The sequence below is a fragment of the Habropoda laboriosa genome, unplaced genomic scaffold, assembly GCF_001263275.1.
Source record: "Habropoda laboriosa isolate 0110345459 unplaced genomic scaffold, ASM126327v1 scaffold84, whole genome shotgun sequence".
Classification (NCBI taxonomy): domain Eukaryota; kingdom Metazoa; phylum Arthropoda; class Insecta; order Hymenoptera; family Apidae; genus Habropoda; species Habropoda laboriosa.
The window spans coordinates 1,394,698-1,419,730 of NW_017100202.1; the positions used below are offsets into that span (position 1 = coordinate 1,394,698).

Sequence of the window (25,033 nt, forward strand, 5' to 3'; positions counted from 1 at the left end):
CACAGATTACTTATGATCCTCGTCGGTGACAGCCTGCTCGAGGTATGTCTTTCCGACGTCATTATTATATACGATTGACTGGTATTTTAGCGAGAGATCATTTCGTTAACGTCACGTTTTTCTTTCATTTTATTCTGTATATTATGCTTGTTACTAATACGCCAAAAAGGTAAAATGAACAATTATTTCAGCCATTTTGGCCAACGGGATCCGGTTGTGCGAGAGGATTTTTAAGCTCCTTGGACGCTTGCTGGGCAATCAAAGGATGGGGCGCCAATGTATCGCTGCTAGAAGTAATTGCAGAACGGGAATCTATTTACAGGCTACTTGGACAAACTACGCCTGAAAATTTAAATAGAGATTACGTCGCTTATACGTTGGATCCTCATACCAGGTATAACATATATTGTAAATTAATTGAAGCACCTGTATGAATTTAGATCGTTTATTCGTATGTATGTATGTATGTTCAATTAATAATCAGAATTTTCTGTTTCCTTTAAGATACCCCAATCTAAACGTATCCTTGAGAACGCCAATACAAGTGCTAGATTTGGTCGACTCTGATGATCCGGAGAGCATCAAATTGCGTCTCCTACAATCAGATATTGGTATCCCTGTTCTGAGATCTGATATTGATAAACGACGCCGTCGTGGTTAGTTTGAACAACTTTTTTATTTTTTTATGTGCACATTAACGTACAATAAAGAGTACTGGAATTATAAGTAATGATATGTAGATTTACGGGGAGACGTGCAAGTACACCCGGACACGCTGCTTCGATGGCTGCAGAAACAAGTTGCCCTGTACGACTCAGTTCACATAGAAGACATAGGTGCCTCCTTCAAGAATGGTCTGGCTATTTGTGCCATCATTCACAGATACCGTCCAGACCTGATAGAGTTTCACAAATTGAACCCAGACGATATGGTTACGAACAATCAGCTGGCCTTCGACATTTTGGAAAAAGAACTGGGCATACCTCCGGTATGTCATAATCGGATACAGATTTTAATTTAATTGTATCGATAAGTAAAAAATAAAGTGAACAATTTGATACTTTACAGATAATGACAGGGGAAGAAATGGCTCAATGCGATGTCCCTGATAAACTCGCCATGTTTTCCTACCTCACACAGATATACAGAGTTTTCCGCGGTGAAATCCCATCTATTAAACATCCGAAATTAGTAAGTAGACTCTCGTACGTCATAGAACGAAATCGAAAGATTTTTAATTGATTTCCTGTTTTATAGTATTCAGTATCATGTCCGATATCACGGACCGAGCATTTACAGTCGACAGTACACCTTTTAACAAATGAGATCCATCATCCTCGTCCAAGAACATCCGATCCTACGTTCCATTGGAATTGCACTCCATCACATGCTGTTTATGATCGAAGATCAGAATCGTTCTCACGTCCCATTCTTCGAACGTTTTCGCAACAAACAATCACCGAATCATTAGATAATAACAATAATCAAGTGTCGTTAAGCGAAAACGTTACAGAAGTGGATGACAGATTTTCGATAAGCTGGATAAGAAATAAGCTTCAGAACAATATAGTTGCATCGTCATTGAAGAAAATATTCGTACCAACGAATTCTATCAATAGAGATCATGATCATTGTCGTTTGGATTATAGTAAAGTTAACGAGAAATCATTAACGATCAACAATTACATATAGATATGTAATTTACATATATACAAATTACATTTATATATGTAATTACTCGTGTTTTCGTTGCCCTAACGATTCTGCTAATATCTTTTTTTCTTCGTATAATTGTATAACGATTGCATTTGATCGTCTTTTATAAAGGAACCTGAAAACGAAGAAAGGCCCGCACTTAGTAAGCCATTGAGCCAATTAACATCTGTTCGAAAAGTTCAGTTACTTGGCCGTATCGTCAGACAAGATAGCGAAACGAGAACGAGACACTCACGATCACGACTTAACGACAGTTTGATCCCCACGGATAAGAAGGGGGACACTATTAGCCGACGTTCTCGAAAGAGACGAAGCACCGAGAAGATGGGCGCAACGGTGGTAAGTGTCTTCTTCCATTTTAATCGAATAATAAAGTATCATCTATTAACGTATAACATCGCGAGAGGACATTTTTGTTCATAAATTTTTAATCGTATGTCTTTGAAAGCTTTTAGCAGATCATCCAAGGTTCAAACTATTCTATTGTCACATAATATTCAAATCAACTCTTTACATCTATAAAGTTGCAAAATCTTCAGAATACCTATCTGAAAAGAAAAGGCACAGTGCAAAGGGTTGAATCACATATTTAACGCTTTATGGAATGATTCTTTTAATTTCTCTTAAGTTGCATTCTTTTTCACACGATTCCATTTCCATAATGGGTTAAAAATCGAGACTAACATTCCACACACGAGACTTACAATGCTTATATCCTATAGTCACAGTGGCAGAAGAATGAAGCACTTATATATCGTGGGATAATCATATCGTTGTTAATCATAATTATTGGAGTTACAATTACCATGATGCAGAAGGAAGTCATTACGTTCTAATCGCTCCCTGTAGTCAACCAGAGTATCTGTGGAACATTGTAAAAACTCTCGGTTATGTTATAAATTTTTTCTATAATATTTATGTTTATGTTATATACATATATAGATAAAATATTTGGTACACTAGCTTTTGTATTTGTCCTTCTTTACTAAAAATTTGTATAGAACGAATAAATCTTGCATAGAACTCTTTCCTAGTTGAAACAACTAGTGTCCCGTTAGAGAACGAAAATATTCTAAATGTCAAAAAACTAGAAACGTTTAAACCTTCTTACATTTTCTTTGGATAAGCAAACTATTAACGTAGCCAAACTCGAGTTGAAGAACCCTCGATCATTTTTTTACCCTTTCTTGTATCGTTATTTATCTGTTGTGATCGTACGAACTTAATAGATAGAAACTACGTAACATAAACTGTACAGATTGTTTAAATGATTTATGAATGACAATTAAGCTGACAGAAAGCAAAAAAAAAAAATCATTGTAACTGTGTGGACAAGTTGAATTAATGTCACTGTACGATTTTACGGTGCGCGTGAAGGAGGAAAGGCAGAAGAGACTCGCAGATATAGAGAAAAATCGGGCAGAACGCATGAGAAAGCGGCAATATTTGCGACATATGGCGACGCAGCAATTCTACAAAAGTATGCAGATGCTGCAAGCAAACGCAAAACGCGAGAAAGACGAGCCGTTCGAAGATTATTCGATATTCTTGTATCGTCAAACAGCTCCGGATTTCAAGGATAGAGTGAAATACTTAGAGCAGAAAATATTATATCCAGTAAGCTGGAGAGTAAATGATTTGGGAGTGCATAATGTTTTTTTTTTCGTGTTTTTTTTCTTCTTTTGAAGTAAACTTAACAAGCGATTGAACCAATTCTAAAAACGTTATTTTTTATATTTCTACGATAATAGAATGGACCATGTAATAATAAATATGAATGTGTGTTGACTAACTTTTTATAAAACCATTATAAAGCTCTAAACGGTGTGCATGATATTTATGCATCAATAATATGGAAGAGTACAAACATTCTCAATTACACCACTAACTATACTGAAGAAAAGAATATGGTTGTTTGTAACATCGGTCGAGTATATTTACGTATTTTTAAACTGTAACACCTAACATTACACACTGTTACAAAAATAAATACGACACACTAATTTACTTTAAAAATTTATGGTAACAAACTGTATTTTTTTTTTGGTTTGTTTTTATCTACGTGTACTGTGATTATGGTGTATTTTCGCTTTTTTTTTACAATATTATAAATTTGTGATTGTGTACTTTGTTATTCGCATATTTAAGTGTATTTCACGTTGTTCATTTCTTTTAGGACAGAGAACCCAAAATACACGCTGGTCATCGAAGAAATAGCATAGACGAAGAGTTCTCCGGTAGGATAAAAAATATCGAGGATAAGCTGAAAGGATCTACTCCGGCTGAGAAAAAACCGAAAGATCTTATGCGTGCCATTGGTTTGTCTTATTTTATTTTATATCATCCTTTTTCCATAGATACCAACTTAATATCTATTATATATAACGAATAAAAAGAATTAGATTTAGAATATTTATACCTATTGTGTTGTAAAGGTAAGATCGAGAAAACCGACTGGAATGTGAAGGAAATTGAGAAGAAGATTGAGGAGAATAAGATGGGTCGCTCGGTTCGACACGACAAAGTAGAACGGGTGCCGAAATGGAGTCGAGAGCAGGTTGGCATGCGAAAGATTAAACAGAATTCGCTTAAAAAATTTTTCAGATGTGTATATGCTTCATTCAGTTTTTAGCTCGACAAATCAAGATGGAGAAGAAGGGACGGGATCAGAAGGAGACAGATAGTAAGTACGCTGATATTGACAATACCCTGAAGAATATTGACAGGAAGATCAAAGAGGGTAATGTGCACGGGTACAATAAAGTCTCGGCTATGGCCGAACAATTTTCAAATAAAAATCAGGACGCGGAGCCCAGGGTGCAGAAATCGGTAAATAGGATGTTCCAAAATCTCAGTACTCGAGGATATAGTCAGCAGGATGTTCGAAGTCTTTGTGACGTTCGTTGTACTTCGTATAATTTGTTCTTGGAAAAATCGAATCGTCTTATGTACCTATGTATCTGTAAATGTTATTGGTTACTTTTCGCAGGATACACAAAATATATTTCAATAAATGTTTACTATAATATATGTAACGAGTAACGTTAAACAATTATTTTTTACAATTGCAAGTTTCCTTACTAAACGACTTAACTGAACTAAAATGTCAGTGATCCTAATGGAATTTATGTTCATACTCTATTTTATGTGTATCCCCTACTGTGTGATATGATAATATAGTATACTACTTTAAAAAAATATATATATGTGCTGACTAAGATTCTTTTGTACTACAAAGTTGCCATTAACGTTTACTACTTCGGTTTTTCAAACTTTTCTTACAGACTATTAAACCTACGATAACGTTACCCGCGCAAGGAGGTTCGGAGATGTGTCATTTCTGCAATAAGAGAGTTTATTTGATGGAGAGACTTAGTGCCGAAGGGAAATTTTTCCATCGAGGCTGTTTTCGTTGCGAATATTGTTCTACCTCATTAAGAATAGGTTTGATTTTTGTCTTTAAACTATAAAGTAGATATTATATAGACGATTGAATTTTTATAAGTTATTTTTTTCTTTATAGGAAACCATACGTTTGACCGAGACAAGAATGGAGGACGATTCTATTGTACACAACACTTTGGTTTCTCAGGAACATTAAAAGCTCGTGCAGAGAAGAAGAGAATTATATCCTTGAACAAAGAAAATATACCTACATCTGTAAATCTAAAAGCACCTGAGATAGTACGATTCGAACATCGAATTTTATTGTACAAATCTTTCTTGAAATGTAGAGTGTAAATTAGAGTTATTATTTTCAGGGTAAGTTACCTCTGGAAGGTGTTGTGGGCCTTGATTTACTGGATCGTGGACAAACGCCTGAAAGAATAGAATTCGAGAACTTAGCCGGAATATCAGACGCAGAAGAACCTCAAAGTCAAATGGACGAAGATGAATGGACTGACAGGAATTTCGGTGCTTCCACCGCAGAAATGGGCTCTAGTGATGATATTTCGGACATGAGGTAGATCATTTTTAGATTTACAAACAAATATAAGCAGACACCATGATGACGTTTTTAAACAATTTATTGATTATTGATTAATAGCGATTCGGATGACGATAACGAAGTGTACGAGGAAGCAATAGATCAACCATTAACAACTGAAGAAACACTTGAACTTGCTAAAAATTGGACACTACGATATTCTCATCCGCATACTGCCATGGGTCAGTCTGATACTGGAAGCAATGAATATGAAGATTCTAGCAATGAATATACAAATGAAGGTACACATATCGTGATATATTTGGTAAACTTTTGTATTTATGTTCATTGTCATTGTAAAAAAAATTATGTTTCGTTGTTCGCATTTTTATTTAGACGATGAAAGTACAACTGCCACAGAAGATGAAGACGACATACGTGCTCGTGAACTCAGAAAACAGGAAGTTTGGCTGAAAAATCCTACCCGTAGCTCTGATACAGACACTGGTTCGGAAACGGAGGTGAAAATTTCTCAGGATATTGTAGATAACGTAACTCAAGAGTCGCTTGTACTTCCTGTACAAACTCCTAGTTTAATATCGTTCCAAGAGACAGGCGTGAATAACAGTGAAGTCTTAATTGATCAAAACATTATTGACACTGAAGATCTTCAAAATTTATCAGATAAGGAAACGCTGACAACCGACATATTAATAGGAAACACAGATCAACATGTAGGATATGACGTAAATTTTGATAGCAAAGGGAACACACTCGAAAACAAAGCATGTGGAAGCATAATTCCTTTACCTGATTCCTCTTGTAATTTAATGTCAGATAATAGGGAAAATAATACCATACACTCAGAATTCTCTTTAATTGTTTCTAATAATTTGACTGTGCTGGATAATTCCAATAGGGATAATAATGCAGGCGTATGCATTCCGGAATATGAAAGTTTAGTAGAGGAAAATAATCTTCCAAATTTAAATAAAAACCAAAAAATCCTGGATGAATTATCAAATGAAGATAACCAGTCCAATTCAAAGTTAAATGATATTAGTAATAATGAAGTAAATAATAAAATAATTTCTGTTAATGACAGTTTGAAGGAAGTAAATATTGTTGATGAATTAGCTCCAGCAAGTGAAATAACCCAAACAATAGTTTCTAGTCATAATGAAGTAAATAATAAAGCAATCTCTGGTCTAGATATTACACCATCAGAAACAAGTAGTATATTAAACACTGAACTGCAAACAGCGTTTGCAGGAGTTATGCTTCCAGATGCTATTCCATTTAGTCAGGCTAATCACGATAATACAATGCAGCCTAACACCAAAGAAGTTACAAACTTCAAGGACAAACTACCGGATCTGATAACTTCTTCTCCAAACTACAGTAGAGAATCATCGCCATCTTCCTCGTCTGAAATTTATAAATCAACTGAAACGCTATACGATGAGTTAATCATGTCCGATACTCAAGATAAAACAAGTGCAGAAGGATCAGAAATTTACGACTCAGATGGTACACAAAAGCATACAAAATCTACAAATAGTACTTTGAGCAATAGGGAGAAATTAAAGTTGTCCATAACAGATATTAACCGAATTCCTATCGTGACTATTACTTCACCCACTCCAACGAATGAAAAATCATTAGACGAAACATCTGTAGAAGTTGCTAACTTAACAATACCTAAAGAAAAGCTTAAACAACCAGTTCAGTCCGATGGCAATAGTTCATTTGATAAACTAAAACGAGATTTAAGACAAAGGAAAGCAAAAAATAGAATCTCAGTGGGTGAACTTAAACCATTATCCATGGAAACTGCTCGAAGAAAAATCAATAAATATTTCACAGAAGAGAAGAAGCAACAAACGAGAAATCAAGATGAGACTCAAGGCAAAACATTGCCTAATATTAAAATTGTCAAATTAGACATGAAACCAAAACTATCTACTAAAGTTGACACTAAAGATATAATGAAATATTTTCAGAAAACGAAAGAGCAATTCTCTGAAAAGTCGGAAATTGTTGAAGACAACGAAAAATCTGGAATTGATATTGATGACATTGATAAGGAATTTGAACAGATAGAACAACAAAACGAGGAAATATTTTCAATTGATACCGAAGATATTGAGTCTAAATTGCATTTGAATACCTTACCCATGAAATTGCATTTAGGAAACACAGATGTACAACAAAATGCAGAAAATCTGAATAAGGCAGAAGAATGCAAGCAATCTGCAATAGTACCTGACAGGGAAATTGCTGTACTTCAAACAGAAGGACAAAATATCACCATTGATTCTCGTCCGAATGAAATCAATCCAGAACAAAAAATATTAACTTCACAATTAGTTGATAACGTTATAGAAAATGTAACAATTAACTCTCATGAAAGGGAGGTCAACCCAGAACAAAAACCATTCAGTCTACAATTAATGAATAACGGTTTAGAAACTAACAATAAATTGCTTGAAGATATAACAATTAATTCTCACACAAGTGAAATTAATGTAGATGAAACAACTTTACAAACCAACAATAGCACGTTGAACACTAAATTGCAGGAAACAGAAACAAATAAGCAACATTGTCTCCAAAATACAAGACAAATAGTATTGACTCCACAACTTGGTTGCAATACTTCAGAAACCAAATTGCACAAACAGAGTATACACACAATTCATTCTACTAATAACACTAAAATGAATGTAAAACAAGTAGTACCAACACCGCAATTAAACAATGTTAAAATGGATAAAAACGTTTTGCATGGAAGTGATAATACTTTGAATATAAGAGAAGTAATTACTAACAGACCTGATATATTGCATAAAAATTCCAAATCTTCTTCCGAATTAACAAGTCTATCACCTGAATACGAGCTATTTACCAAAGTCAAAATTGTTGAGCAAAATATGGAAACACCGAAACAAGTAAATAAAACGAAGATAAATAGTAACTTAGTTGCACCAAGTATAGTGGATGAAGTTCCAAAGAGACCAGAAAGAAAACATGAACATCATGAACTCAGTTTTCCAATAAAAGCTGATACTTCCCGTATAGAATTCGCTCCTGTTGTTCCAATAAGAAGAAAATCTCCAAAAAGAAAGTCCATTGTTACATCTTTGCAAGAATCTACCTCTAATGCACAAGGAAATTCCACTGCAATTAATGAAAGATTGATTGTACCAGACACTACTCTTAATGAACACAGAAACACAATAAACGTAGGAACTAATAACTTAAAACAATCATCCGAAATAGCAAACAGTAATAGTGAAATAAGTAAAACATCAAGTACATTAGGAAATATTACTGCAGAACATAGACATTCTCATTCTACAAAGTCTCTTCCATTAACAAACTCTGATCAACATGAATCTACAAAATCCGTACCTTCTAAGAATGATCGAGCTAAAAAAGATAAATGTGTAGTGTCTTAATACATTATATTCTTAATCAATACAACATATACGAGTGCATATGGTGAACAAATCTTTAAACATGATTACTATATCTTTTTGAACGTGTATTTTTCAATTTTATGATTTACATTTAGGGAAATTGTGTGAGATATATTAATAAAGTAGAAAAAAAGATATTACTTATAGTTGGCTGATGGTGGTAAATCTTTTTAATATACCCAAGGCCACTGAAGAAAAGGTAAAGCATTTTTATGTACGAATGGAGTGACCTGTTGAACTAATTCTAAATTAACAGTGACTCAAATTGATTAATCGTTTGTGTTTGGTTTAGTGTTCATGCTAAAACTGGCAATGTAACTTACCAATTTTTATTAATTTTGAAATTACCACCAGCCAATACTTTATTAAAGATCTCACTGTCTCATTCTAGGTAAATTCGGAAAATTACTACCATGATTAGTTTCATAGTAAACAGTGGGCGATTATCAATGACTAATTAATTAGGAACATCATACATTTTTTTTTTTTTACACATTTATAGCTGTTTATCTTTCACTGAACTCTCTAGCATTAAGAATAGCTCACAAACGTTAATACAAAACATTCTTCTGACCAAATGCATCATGTTCCTTGCCACTAATAGTTTCACTAATACACTAAACAAGATTTCTTGTTTTCTGATAACATTTAATATTGGGACCATTATTCATATATTAATTTATGTCTATTCTCATAGGTTGCCTCTAACGAGGGTTCATCGGAACAGAGCGAAGAAAACTCAGCTACAGAAATATCTACTGACTCTGAATTTGAGCACGATGGCGCAACTCCTACGCAGCATGAGATTCCAGAGATCGCAATCAACGACTCGTACGTTCGTAAAACTAGAGGAAACTACGTGGAGCCCAAGAAGGTTCAAGTGAAGAGCAAAGTAATTTCATCGATTAATGGAAATCTAAAACAAGATAAAGAATCAAACACGAAGACGCAATTAAAAACAGATTACAGTGTACATCCTTCTCACCCTGAGAAAGAAAACAATTTGAATCTACTAGGATCCAACAATACAAACAGAGTTCCATTAATAAATCCACGAAAAGGAGATTATTTATTAAATCGAACTCATTCTACGGAAGGCATCGCATCTAAATTATCTTTAGAATTGAAGAAGAAGTATTTACTCGGTAGCACAGCTTTTGGTGGTTCTGTCATGAAATCAGGATCAGCCTCAAACGTAGATACTCAGCTAAGAAACTTTACAGACGCTATATCTCAGCATCAGAAACTCTTAAACCCTGCTCCAGAACCAAGCCCCACGATGCAGGCATTCTTGCAAGGAACAAGCAAGTTACGATCCAACAACACTCAACTTTCTCCGATATCGCCTACAAATATCTTCTCTTCATCTCCAATAAAACCATACACTGCTAATCGTTCCTCCCAAAACTTGTTAAACAACGATAGTTCTATGTATAAAGCTACAATTTTGCCTGAAATATCGAAAACCCAGTTACCAGATCTGGTCAAGGAATCTAGTATTTTAAAATCCAAGACTGCGCCAAACATTGTCTGTGGTGAATCCAAGAACGCAACAGACAAAGAACTGATAAAGGAACAAGCAGTGCCTAGTCAATTGAACGCGATTAAAAATTCTCAAATATTGGAAAACGCGAGGAATCCTCAAACTACGGAGAACAATTTTACCATGAATACCGAGGAAAACAATGGTTTTCGACCACGAAGTCCTTTACATGAAACGTCCATTATCGTTCCACAAGTGGATTGGAGTAAAAACAAAGAGGAAGCTAAAGAAACTGCCAGCACCGGAGATTCAGAGATAGACAGCGATTCATTATCTTCCGGTGATGGTGAAGCAGAAGAAAGAGCTCAAGATCAACCACTAGTTGCTGTAAATTTGTCTCCTCCACGATTACAAATTCACAGTACAGATGGAGATTTACTGCTGGACGAAGAAGCTGACAAATATAAGGATTGCGACGATGGTCAGTCGTTCGAGCCAGATTCTATAGAGTGTTCATTTCTACGGGACAAAGAGTTAAATAATAAGATAAATCCTGTGTCTTTTGATCCAGTTTCTTGCATAAACAAGAAGACATCCATGGAGCTAGAATTAGTAAAAAACGAGATTGAGCAATTGGAATTGCAGGATGATGGGAAGAAAAGTATTAGTAATTGTAGTACTCCTACATCAATCGCGTCTGCTATATCCAATAAGCACGATGACTCTGAAGATAATGATATTACCACAGCGGCCCTCACAGAAACAGAATTCTCAGAGTGGGCCCGCGACGGAGAGGTTTTAGTTTCAGACGATCTAAGAGATGTTGAATTTAATATTAATCCAGAATTTATAACAACTAGGAGAAAAACCACTTTGTCGGATGCTTCAAGAACAAGTTATACACCGCTTATGATAGCCAAAGAAGAAGATATGACAGACATGGACTTTGACTCTTCGAAATTCGATAAGCAATTAGACGTTCCTACTAACAATACCTCGAAACTTCTAGCGAACGGTGAAAATATAGATTTCATGGACACAGACAACGATTCGTTGCTGGATGATAGTCTACAAGATGCTTCGAACATGGTTATGCTCAAGAATAGAGGATATATAGAGTTTGTGAATATTAAAAGCAGTCCAATGCCAGCAAGTTCGCGAGATAAGTTTATTGCTGACGCTCCTATAGCGAAATTAGAAATAGAAAATGATTCGTGCTCCGAGGAAGAAGCGTACAATGATAGAAATGTAATAGAAATAAACCCAGTTACCATGGATGATGTTATGAATAAACTAAATGGTGCTGTGAATAAATCTAAAAATGAAATCGGGACAAATATAGAAATGAAGTTGAATTCTGTTCGGCAGAACCAACCTATAGTAGAAGCAACGAATAGAGAATTGTTCCAGTCAATGGAAGAGGATAGTTTGCTCATCGTTGAACCAGCCGAGGACACTACTACTAGCGAAGTAGTCACTATACTTGCTAGTCCTGTGAATCCACAGGTTTCGATAATTCCGACTCAAACTCAAGAACAACCTGTGCAAGAAGAAGAAAAGAAAGCAGTAGCTGATTCTAGCAATCCAGATTATCTGGAATATGTAAAGCGTTTACAATCTAGAATCGCTGAATTTAGTAACGCCAAAGACTCCATAGACATCAGGAAATCGAAGAGGAAAAATTCAAAGAGCTCGTTACAGTCTCGTACCGCTGAAATAATAGCAGAGGAGATTAAAAGTCAGGAAACCACGATAAATAATAGTTTTAATTCACCGGCTACCTCTAGAAAATTGGAAGAAATCACTAGAGAAAGATCCAAGCAAAAGAACGTAATACAAGATTTGCTAATGGATAAAGTGGAAGCTCACAAACAAAAATCCGCGGAAAAGAAAGCAAGAAGAGCTGCCAGAGCTTCCTCATTCAATTCTACTCCGGCTTTATCGCCGATAAGACCACCTATTCCTAATGTTTCACCTGTCAATAAATTTGTACCCACATCCATATTAACACCTGAAAATAGTTCTTTATACGCTACTTTTGTTGAAAGCAGAAAGCCTTTAGAAATTGAAACATCTCGCGAGCCACAGCAGTTGCTTTGGAAATCGGAGACTGAGAAACTTTCGAAAGAGGGAAGTAGCAAGAATGAAATTCAATCCTCTGAAAACATTGCAATGATTAAAGCAGACAATGAGAAAGAAAACAACTTTAAAACGCCGATTGCACCACCGAGATTGAAACACGAGGAAGCAAAGAGAACAGCGGAAAAAGCAAGACAAGATGCTAGAGAAAGAGCCAAATTAAAGAGTGATGAAGACCTAGGTCTTAGTCCGGAAGACAGAATCAAAGAACTGCGGATGAAAATGACACGAAGACAACTTTCTATGGAAGATAGAAGAAGTAAAGAAGAAATACAACCTGAACCTCGCATGAGACTTTACAGTTCTGGCGCAACTAAGACTGGATTAAAATTACAAACAAGCAAAAGCACAGATAATATGAAGGCTGTAGCAGAGGCAATAAATTTCAGTGGTCTATCTGCTGCTAATGCAAAATCAATGGATGAACTCTTACACGCTGATTCTCCAAAATCAAATAACTCTGTTACCGTTGTAAAAAGAGACAAAAAGCAAAAGACGAAAGATCCGGAAAGAAGAAAAAGTATCATTCAAGCAGTCTCAGATTTCTTCTTTAAAAAGGAATCCTCTCCTTCGCCGTCCAACCAAAAAGACAAATTATCTATGTTCCGTCTGACGTCAAAGTCAAAAGGCAAAGTACGTATATTCTATTTCTTCCTCTCTGGATAGTCTCTACATTTCTTCTATTGTACAGCGTGAATATATTCTTGAATATCTTTTTAACTAATTGGATTCTGAAATGTTTCAGTTATGTAAATCGTATTCGGAAGGGTCAGATGTAAGCAACTCATAAGTCATTGATACTAATTTTTCCAGTATTAGCTTTCTTATGCCACTATTTGTATTCGCTATTGTATATCGTGCAGGTACTATGATTTTATTTTCGTTTGCCGCATTTTCTCGTCTGCTTTCAAGGGGTAACATATTGACTGGCATAAGCAACATTCAACTTTTTATATAGTTGTTAAATCCTTGTAGTAACAGTCTCTCCTGAAAAAAAGCATGCTAACTTTTACTGCATACGTAAATTGCCATTTCAGTATGTTCGTTTTTCTTTTTAGTGTGCTTTCATCAAGCTGTTTCTAACACATAGGTATTAAGAAAATATTTATGGAAGATAGGTGAATGGGTAGTTCACTCGGTAGTTTTTGTCCTAATTTATTTTTAAATTTTCCTAAAATGTACAAATTCAATCATCGTTCTATCAATCGATCTATTAAATTATGTTGATAAATATATATTATTTATTGTACTTGTTACAGCATCTACTATTATGTATACGTGTATTCTGTAACTGCTTTAACCGTGTATAAGCTTATTTGGTGACCTTTACTAGCATTTTTTTATTACAATTTTTATTTTCAAATAGAAATTGTTCAAATTTATATTAATTTCAGACATGAATTAATTTTTTGTATTCGTCAAAATCGTTGCAAGATATCGATATTATAGCAAATTTTTGTTTCAGCTTGATAAAATTGTGTCGCCGAAGACTAACGCTAGACCCAAAAGTGTTTGCGAGGGTATGCTCACAAGAAATTTCCTAAACGAAAATCCGCCGCCAATTCCACCACCGCCCCTTAATTATACCATTCCTACAACACAAGTCTCAGGTATGAACAAAATACATTAACTATTAGAACAAGTACGTGAACGTAAGAGAAGTTTATTTCTTTTGTATTTCATAGTTCTTTTCCTTTTAACAGATGATAGTTTATCAGATGAAGACACAAAAACAGCAGCAGTATCAACGTCGTGCATGCACAAAGCTACATTAACTGAAGGTTCATGCAATAGTATTTCTCGTAAATCGAAGACTACAAAGCGAATAGCTAGACAAGCACAATTAAAAAGGTACACAGAAAAAGTATTTCATATTTCTATAATAATTTAATACTTTATGATGTAACATATTATTTAATACATACATTTAAAGGTTGCGCATGGCTCAAGAAATACAAAGAAAACTGGAAGAAACGGAAGTTAAACAAAGGGAATTGGAAAGTAGAGGTGTTAGCGTTGAAAAGGCTCTTCGTGGAGAAAACGGTAAGAACTTATCGTTACTGAAGATTTTACTGTACACCCTTAAATAAAATATACTTTTAATATTTAGAATGGTCTGATCGAGAGGAAGCAGATTTACTCAGAGAGTGGTTTGATCTCATGAAGGAGCGTACGGAGTTGCGTAGATATGAGAAGGAGCTTCTAGTACGAGCTCAAGAAGTTCAGCTTGAAGATCGCCATGAAAGATTACAACAGGAATTGCGTGAACGCTTAGCTGATGACGGTTAATATTTCGTTATATTTCAACGTCTATTAACGTGATTGTAGATTAGAATATATTAGACTTCAAATGTTTTAAAAGAATATTAAAATGACAGGTGTATTCAATTTTTACAGATAATAAAAAAACCAACGCTGATGTAAAGAAAGAAGGAGAGATTTTAACAGAAATGTTGGAAATAGTCGCGAAGCGGGACTCGCTCATCGCCCTTTTAGCAGAAGAGCGACAAAGGTGGTGTAAATCTACATGCCAAACATTAACTCCCTTTCCTCCATATACAGTTGCCTGTTCCTCGCACGTATCTAGTTTCTCTTCTGATTTAAACGACACATCTTCTATGTTCACTTTCATAGTCATTTTAATTATGTATGTGTTTTTGACTAACTTAATAGAATTGTTCGTTAATTTTTATAACGAACCTCTAACGCTTTCCAAATCTTGATATTTTTTAAAAATTTCTTAATTGCATATGTGATATTAAAATTCCTTTATTTTTATTTACATTTTATAAGTGTTAAAAAAAAACTCAGTTTTCATAGTATTCATATTGAATTTATTTTAGATACAATTATGCATTTATATGTTAAAGCTCTACACCTTTTAAACTACAACTCAATGCATTTTGTTATCCAACATTTTTTTGTTAAAATAATAAATATTTATCGTTCTGAAGCTATAACATTAAGTAGTGATCGGTATACAGTTTCTTCCATTTACTCGTAACATTAACTTTGTAATGCATGCAAAGAAGCATGTCGTAAGAAAGTTATTTTTTACTTTTTACAATTTTTAAACCTTTGTTGTAATTCAATTACGCATGTTATTCATATACACAAGTTTTTTTTTTGTTATTTTCTGTTATAAGTATTTTTCTTTGCATTGTGATAAAGTGATGTATTCACATACATGACTGTATTGTGGTACGGCTGTAAGAATGAAAATGTTTTGGTTGTACTTAAAATTATCTTTAGCCATATACAGGGTTAAAAATATAGCATCGTTAAAATTATAGTGATGTAACTGTTGTTAAATTTTTAAGTATTCCCCAATGGATACTCTGAAAAGAATAAAATGTATTACTGTATGTGTTTATGATAATTATTTCCTAAACACATATCTCTATTACAAAAAGGGTAAGAATCAAAGGTCCTATAGTTGAAGTTTTTAATAAAACAATAACTAATACTTAAACAAACTTTTTAAAAAGAATGGAAGTATATTGTATATTTTTACAAAAGCTTTTTATTAATTTGATTTTTGATGATGAAATATAAAAGGAACATTTGATAAACAATAATAAATATTTTTTTGGATACAAAACTATTTCAATATTTTGTTGCTTTATATTAATTTCGACAGTGTTCTATTTTTACGAGATAAAGACGTTATCACACTTAAATTCTATTATATTTAGTAGTTAATGGAAGCATACTTTTCTTTTAGGTATCAAGATGAAGATCGCGACCTTGAAGCTCAAATGTTGGCTAAAGGCCTCAGATTAACTCCAATAAAAAAATGCGGTCCTAAGTATCCGGTTTAATAGGAATCACATTATTGTACATATACTCCATTCTATATTTCCATTGACAAATTTTAACAAATAATTAAATTAACAATGCTGTAAATAAGAATCAGATCTTATAAGGGTCAAGTGTCTTAAAAAGATCAAACCTTATGTTTCACGTCATTTTTATGCATATTGAAACATGAATTGAGTTACAAGTCTTTCATTGCATATACACAAATCAAATACATTGACTTTTTATAAACATGGACCAATTATTTCGTTTTACATCTTTGACTTTTACAAATTGTTTAGTACGACTTTTATTTTGAGCTGTACACATGTACGTTTTTAAGAATTTCCATTTGCTTGTAGTACACATTTCTTATGTATTATATGTTATAAATTTTGAAACTGTCGAAATACGTGGAATTGTATTATAAATGAACTTCAGCCCTCGTTGTTTAGCATTTAAGGTACAGTAAATAGGATAAGGTAACAGAAGGAACATGAAGATTATTGCACATGTGTGTAATTTGTACAAAGACACAATGTGACATATGGATTTGAAGAAAATTTTGTGAATACATACATATATTTTGTCACTGCTGAATATTGATCACAATTATGAAATAAGTTATCACAAAAACATTTTGCCTTTACATGTAAATCAATCAAAGTGTAATCATTATATATACACAGATTTGATTACTACAGACACAAAATGTTGTATTTTGTGATTTGATAGAATAACTAAACCAGAAGTGATATAGCAAATACCTTTTGCATTACAACAACGTGCATTGAAATATATATATATATACATATATATACATGCATATGTATATGTTATATATATATATACACATTATATGAGACTGGTAAACAAAATGTATGAAGAATTATAAAATTTTAAGCCACAAGCATGTAAAATTTTGTATGAAATACAATTGAAAAATGAACTTATATTTACAATTAGAAAATAATATTGAAATCAGCCTCTAATTTCCTTGCTATGTATTTGACACACAATATGTTACAGTATCAGTTACACACATCGAAATAAGCTGCCAATTTTTTAGCCTCAGATGTTAGATATTTAAACAATAATTTAAAATGTAAAAATACATAATAGTCATAATATAAATAAAAGTATAAAATAATTCTCTGCAGATCTTTACATAAAAGATTACAAAATGTAAGTAGGGAATGTAGTATTATTCTAATCATATTTGCCATTTATAGAAATAAGTATATGAATGAATGTTAATACATTTTTTAATGCTTTATTTAAATTACTATTCTACCACACAAAAATATTTTTGTGTCTTACAAGAAATTCAAATGCCATTGTAGATGTATTAATAAAGTATATATCATATAATATTTAAAATACTTAGGACATACTAAAATTAGACTAAATAATGTAAAAATATAGGGAATAAGCATTCTAAGTTGAACCTCTACAGACAACAATTTATTATGAATATTGCCCAGTATAGCTTAGTCTTTGTACAATTAATTAATAATCTAATAGTTTAGAAATTAAATTCATAGCAAATACACAATTTTTTTTCTTTCTTGTATGTCTATATTTAATATCTTGATGTTCAATACTAGTCTTATTTTGAATACTTCATGAATAAGCTTCAAAGAGGAAAAAGTAAATCTCATTAATTTTATTATAATTTTTTACCATCAGAAATATTTTAACTTACAGTGTGCCTCATAATTATAAATTAAAAAAATTAACTGCCTTGACTTATCCTAATTACAATGTTCAACTTCATTTGAAAAAGTTGTACAATGATCTTAGCAATCATGTGTGCCTAGAAAATGGAATTGTGCAACATATGTAATTGAAAGCAAATCTTATAATTGATAAACTGAAAGTACGTGTTCAGTTTAACATTTTGTGAAAGTCCTTACAAATCTACATAACTTTATTACAAATAACACTAGTCTTTTATAGAGGAAAGCAAACTATAATGCAGTTCATGCAAGATTTATTGAAATATAACTTCCACAAAAACATTTCATTATAATTTAAACAACATATTGCACATAATAACATATTATTATTTAATTTAACTATAATAGCTTTGTATCAAAATCTCCTTTTATTCAGATAGAGAATTATAAAGTAATGTATACATGTATGTATAATTATAACTTCTATAAGACAAAACTACAAAATCAACGTTCACTCAATATAATATAATTTTATAAAATTTTAGATGTAATTAAAAGTACTTTTATTACTAATTTTTATCTTTTACGAAAATGTAGAAAATGATATTTTTATTGCTTCATTAAAATAATGTGTTTCTTTTAATTGCACACTTAAGTCATTAAAGAATTAAATATTGAGAAACGTTGGTATAAAGAATGTATATGAATTATTGAAAATTATGACATTTAGAAACTGAGGGCTAATATTTTATATGTTGCCTAACGTTATCGTAATTTTAATAAATATCTGATATTCTGTACAACAGTGGTAAAGTAATTTATCTATGTATTTATAAATCCTTAAGTATGTGTTATAAAAACGGTTTTCAGTGTAATTAACACAAATAATTATTTTTTGTAATGATGAAAATAAATATGATTATACATAATTTTATTTTCATCCTTTAAGTAGATATATCCATTCTACACTTATTTGTTACATTCTATTTTTCATAAAGTTTTTATTATTTAAACAGCTCGCAAATAGTATCTAATTTCTTCAAGATCAAATTATTCTCAAAAAAAAAATCGTAAATACACACGATATAAGAAAAGCGTTACTTAAAATGTTTAAATTTAAAAGGCCCAAACGTATTGACATATCAAAACATTGGGTGGGTGTAATTTTTAAAATTGTGTTAGGATTAAAAAATTGATCGCTTAATCTCAAACTGACCTATATTTAGACATTTATTTATTTACAAAATATACATACAGTATCTTAATTTAACGTTAATTCAACGTGTCACGTGATTTTCATATTTTTAGCGCGTATCACTTATATCGCAACAGTATGTGACCGACCAATAGGAATAAGTATGAAGATATTCGTTAATCGAGCAGTGGGGAAAGGGAGTGACGAGTGACTACGAATTACAATTAGCGACACAACAAATGAAAGCGTGACGTGAATCGCTGGTTTGCCATACCGCGTCGGGATAATGTCGTTCGAGAAGAAAAACGTTGTCCGTTTGTAAAGCAGGCTACATAAAAGCCCCGTAATTTAATCCCGGCACTGTTTTATCACGCAGTTGCCAGAAAATGGAAGCAGACTATCAACCGACGCTAAGCCCTACGCGAACTTTGACAGGTGAGCTTATCTGTCGTGATTGTTGACGCTGCTTTGGGTGTCAAATAAACGTCACATCAAGTACATATCGTCGAAAATCGTGATTGTAAAAGTTCACCTGGCATCGACGTTTTTCTGTTCGTTCTAGCGAGAAAACATTTCACGATGGATCTCAGTCTCCTATGTGGAAAAGCACATCGATAAGTGACGAATAATTCGCGTATTGACACGATAGTGCGTATTACAAAATTCAAGATTTGATCACAATTTGACTTACTTTTATTACTTGGTTGAAACGTATATACACATTAGTAGAAAATTCATTCTTTTAAGTTTTACGATTGCCTAGTAATTTGTAAACACCGATGAAATGCAGCAAAATATTTATCGGAGATCATGTACCGCGTAATGTGATCAGGAAAAATGATATATAACGAGAAACCGCGAGATGTATACAAGTCATCAATTTATTATGATACTTGTTATGTAAACATATTTTTTTTAATTGCTATTTAGTATCTTTTAAGCATCTGTTTATGAAAACAACACCATTGATCAAATAAAGAATTGCAATGGCTAATGTAGTGTTTTGTGATTCATTCAAACATATTTGGTACAGACAATAATGCGCATACTTCTGTTTGTATGATAGCAATAGCTAATGACGTCGAAGACCCATACCCAAGTTTGTCAGATTATCATGATTATGAGCCCAACTTGGAGTTCGATGATACTGAGTTACAAACCACTCCAAATAATGGTAAGATATTTAAGTATATATAAAATATTGATTGTTAATATAAAGTTAAAAAAATTTTGCATTGTCATTCTTACAATATGTTTATGATATTTACTTGTGTTAGCATTACATTGTCCTTATAAATTCTTATATTAAATACAATTAAAAATGAATTCACAGAATTGTTCTAGAATATAATTAGAGTATTCGATTTGTAGCTGTACAGCTTTTAGAAGAAAAATTGGATTTAACTAGCAGTGGTGCAGGTACTGGGATAGATTATCTGGAGAGTCCAGTAAGCGATGGGACAATCGAAGAAAACTTTGAAGAAGCTTTAGTAGATGCTCCAGTTATTGAATCCGGTGTGTGACCTTTTATCTTCTGTTAGTAGCCACTAAATGTCATGGCATTTGGGGCTTAGCAGGTGAATTATGTAGATCATTGTACAGTTTATTATTGCATGGTATAACAATGCACAGAAGCAAAGGTTAAATGACTGTCTTTTACTTTGTTTATAATTAAATTATTTTGGGCATTTATGTTGTAAAAAGTGTCAAAAGGAAAGCAAAAGAAAATTTAACCTGAAAACAAAAAAATTATTATAAATATAATCTTTTATGCTAAGTAGCAGAGGATCTTGCTGCATTGGATGGTGAACTTGCGGATGAAGAAGATTATCTTGATATTTCAAGATATGGCATTGTAGAAGTGGTTGGTGATGATAGTGCTGGTCGTAAAATAATAGTAGTATCTGCATGTAAATTACCTCCTGTTGGAAAAGAAACATTTAATCATGCTAAACTTCTCAGGTTTGTAATATAGACATATACATGAGTATTATAAATATGTAATCTTTCTAAGATTTAGAATATTTTCATTATTTTTATAATCGTACATATATTTGACAGGTATCTCACACATACTTTAGACACATTTGTAGAACAAGACTATAGTTTAGTTTATTTTCACTATGGTCTTACTTCAAAAAACAAACCACCATTATCCTGGTTATGGCAAGCATATAAAGCTTTTGATAGAAAGTATAAAAAAAATTTGAAAGCTCTGTATTTAGTACACCCAACTAATTTTATTAGAATTGTATGGCAAATATTTAAGCCAGCCATCAGGTAAAGTTTTCTCTTTACTTTTACTTAATGAATTTTGCTTAATTACTCTATTAAATTACTGTATATTATTTCCAATATTTTAGTGCAAAGTTTGGCCGGAAAATGATGTATGTCAATTATTTAGAGGAACTGGCACAATATATTAATCTTGATCAACTTATTATACCTCCTCAAGTAATAGAGTAAGGATTTTCTTTATTATTGTTGTGTCTTCAAGTTAATTTAGTATTGTATTCAGTATTATGTACATTGATAGTAACTACTTATATTTATTCCTTTTCAGACATAATGAACAGCTAATGTTAAAGAACAAAAAGAATTTACCAACAAGTCCACCTCAGAGTACGGTAACAACACCGGTTGGTACCACTCAGTTTGGAGCAAGTCTCCTATTTATTAAAGAAAATAATAATGGCGATCCTATACCACCAATAGTGCGACAATGTGTTGAATTTCTCGATACACCTGATGGTATGTTTAACTATGTAACTTTTATACTTTCGTTATTTCCTTTTAAAAATGATAAGATAACAACATTGTACACTTACAGCATTAGAAACAGAAGGAATATTTAGAAGATCAGCTAATGTAGCTGTAGTTAAAGAACTTCAGAACCGTTGTAATCAAGGATTACCTGTTGATTTTCAAGGAGATCCACATATAGCAGCCGTTCTTCTTAAAACATTTCTACGAGAATTAGATGAACCTCTTATGACGTATGAATTATACGATGAAATAACACAATTTCAATGTAAATATTTAGATTCATTGATATCATTTATTAATGTTACGTACAGCGTAATATAAACATATATGTATATATATATGTATGTATATGTATATATATATATATGTATATTTCAGCCCTGTCGAAAGATGAACGTCCAAGAAGAGTTAAAATATTAGTACTAGAAAAACTTCCAGAAGACAATTATCAGCTTTTAAAATATATTGTACAATTTTTATCGAGGGTAAATTATTATTATTCTAATAATGGCACTATTTGTCTTTATTTAGACGAGTTATGATTTTATGATAACACATGTTATTTACAACAGGTAATGGATAGGTGTGATTTAAACAAAATGACATCAAGTAATCTCGCCGTCGTGTTTGGTCCAAATCTTGTCAGAGCACCACCATCTTGTGGGATGTCGCTTTCTGCGATAGGTCCCATTAATCAATTCATAGATTTTTTGTTTACTCATCAAGATAAAATATTTATTATTTAAAGAAAGTGCAGTACTGAACGCTAAAGGCCTAATTTGGAACGAAATTAATATTTTATGTATGTTATAGAACAGAAATCCTATAAATTTGTTGCCAAGTTTAATATTGTATAAACTTATATAATATAACTTCGAAGAAAATTTTATAGGATTTTTAGCAGAAGTACGACAAGTTTCTAAGACTTTCATCTTAGTGTGTAAAAACGAGATATCTCATCGATCAATCGTAGAATTTCAAAGTCATATCAAACTTGTTGGAACTTAAAGCGAACGTAACAATTCGTGTATGATATTCATATTTAATTATAACACCCGTACTTTGTTGATTAAAATATTTTTATATTCAAATATACAGATAGAGAAATACTTGCATACCTAATGTCACAAAATAGCGCTTAGATATACAGCTTGCACAAGATTTTTTTCAGTAAATTGGTACAATGATTTTAGAATGAATATACTGAATATTAAAATAATGTAAATCAGTCTGGATGCTATGTAGTTCAAAAGTGTGTAAAGATATATAAAAATTAATGGTATACCAAAGATATGTGAAAATGTCATGCAATTATTATAAAATGTAGGGTTATTTAAAAATAGTATAACATAATAAATATAAACGAGCAAATTATGATGGTGCACAAGATGCCTTGCTCGCATAATTTTATTAATTTAAGAAAAATGAACATGACAAGATTCATAAAAGTCATAATTATTTAAAGTCGTAATAACTGCATCTTGTTATAGTTGTTTAGTATAGCCAAAGTGAAAAATGGTAATGAATTAGCAACTACTAATAGGATATGGCATCCTTTGTATTGAAATTATGTATATACACAGAAATTAATAGTAATGTATACAAATTTAATCTGATTAAATGAAATTGTTTTCTTAATTACATAAATATAAAAAATTAAATGAATTGTTTAAATGATCACATTAGAAAGCTGAATTTAAATTCACAATCAAATTTTTTATTTTTAAGTAAATATGAAATAAATTACCAATGTGATTAGCATACTTATGTGATACTTATCTATAACTTTCAATATAATGACAAACTATGAATATCAAATTCAAAATGGAAGAGAATATTCGCATGGTTATTTTCTGGTTATTAAAATAGTAACAAATGATAGAAATTGTTATTCATTATTGTGGTAATCTAACAATTAGATTAAAATCATTGTCAGGGTATCATGTAATATAATATTTAGCATATTGTCTGTTGTCATTTCAAAGATAAAATACTTATACTAATCTTTCCACTATCTTGTATGTATCTTTGTACATTTTCTTAAATAGTCCTGCCATTATGGGTTTCTGGGATAAAATAGAGGCTAATTGCCTAATACCTTCTTTGTTATGGAAAAAGACTAACCCAGACCTATATAGAACTGATACAATTCAATTACATTCCTCGTTATTGATAGAATGGAAATACTGTAATAAACTATAATTATTTGTACGAACACTAGGATAATTAATGTCACAATTTGTACATTACACAATGTATAATTTTCTAATTACTTTTTCTGATGCATTTTGTTTCTTACTTACAAATAGCAGTGAATAATTCAATCTTAAATTTATGTCGAGTTCTTAAAGTTATGTTGTAAAAAAATAAATCATTTAATGAAATAACGTTTATGTTGCTACTATAAATGGTTTTGTGGATGTTTATGATCCATGTATGTACCTGTGATAGAGTAGAATATTGTACTTTAGTCTCACAAATATTGTGCATGTAATTAGTAAGTCTTTTACTTTGTAACTAATTACAAACTAATCTAAATTGCGAATTACAAAACACAAAACATTCCGAAGAAATAACATCGTATTAAATATGTGTATATGTTAATTAACTTTTTATTAAAACACAATAGTATTTAAATATACGTACATTTATATGACAGAAATACATAGATCTGATAATTGTAATAAACCTTCTAGTTATACGATATATACGAATAACAAGATATTTAGTTTATGAGTCAACTGAAGCTCTATCAATGTAATGACATATTGAAATACATAAAAATCAACTCCCAAAATATAATCAGTATTTCTTATCTTGCACTCAATTAAATTACTTATTGTTAGG

At 32.0% G+C, this 25,033-nt stretch overlaps 2 protein-coding genes across 2 annotated transcripts in view; both read left to right on the forward strand.

Moving 5' to 3' along the window:
- The window catches only part of LOC108570493 (protein-methionine sulfoxide oxidase Mical), a 75,631-nt gene extending 60,160 nt beyond the window's left edge, over positions 1-15,471 (forward strand). Inside the window, 22 exon segments of the mRNA XM_017932358.1 lie at positions 1-42; positions 192-394; positions 505-656; positions 741-988; positions 1,069-1,191; positions 1,828-2,055; positions 3,094-3,333; positions 3,893-4,034; positions 4,152-4,273; positions 4,321-4,545; positions 5,001-5,160; positions 5,240-5,400; positions 5,478-5,680; positions 5,765-5,946; positions 6,041-6,165; positions 9,824-13,381; positions 13,494-13,523; positions 14,214-14,358; positions 14,452-14,599; positions 14,682-14,791; positions 14,859-15,032; positions 15,146-15,471. The exon segment at positions 1-42 is cut by the window's left edge and continues 30 nt beyond it. Coding sequence (XP_017787847.1) covers positions 1-42; positions 192-394; positions 505-656; positions 741-988; positions 1,069-1,191; positions 1,828-2,055; positions 3,094-3,333; positions 3,893-4,034; positions 4,152-4,273; positions 4,321-4,545; positions 5,001-5,160; positions 5,240-5,400; positions 5,478-5,680; positions 5,765-5,946; positions 6,041-6,165; positions 9,824-13,381; positions 13,494-13,523; positions 14,214-14,358; positions 14,452-14,599; positions 14,682-14,791; positions 14,859-15,032; positions 15,146-15,471 — 7,047 coding nt within the window.
- A 4,176-nt stretch (positions 15,472-19,647) lies between these two features.
- On the forward strand, positions 19,648-22,948 carry LOC108570456 (rho GTPase-activating protein 1). Its single transcript, XM_017932319.1, has 10 exons — positions 19,648-19,855; positions 20,487-20,594; positions 20,792-20,935; positions 21,202-21,382; positions 21,482-21,700; positions 21,784-21,882; positions 21,984-22,171; positions 22,251-22,451; positions 22,565-22,671; positions 22,759-22,948. Exons 1-10 carry the CDS (start codon positions 19,807-19,809, stop codon positions 22,930-22,932), a joined length of 1,470 nt encoding a protein of 489 aa, XP_017787808.1. The 5' UTR covers positions 19,648-19,806; the 3' UTR covers positions 22,933-22,948.
- Positions 22,949-25,033: the final 2,085 nt, after the last annotated feature.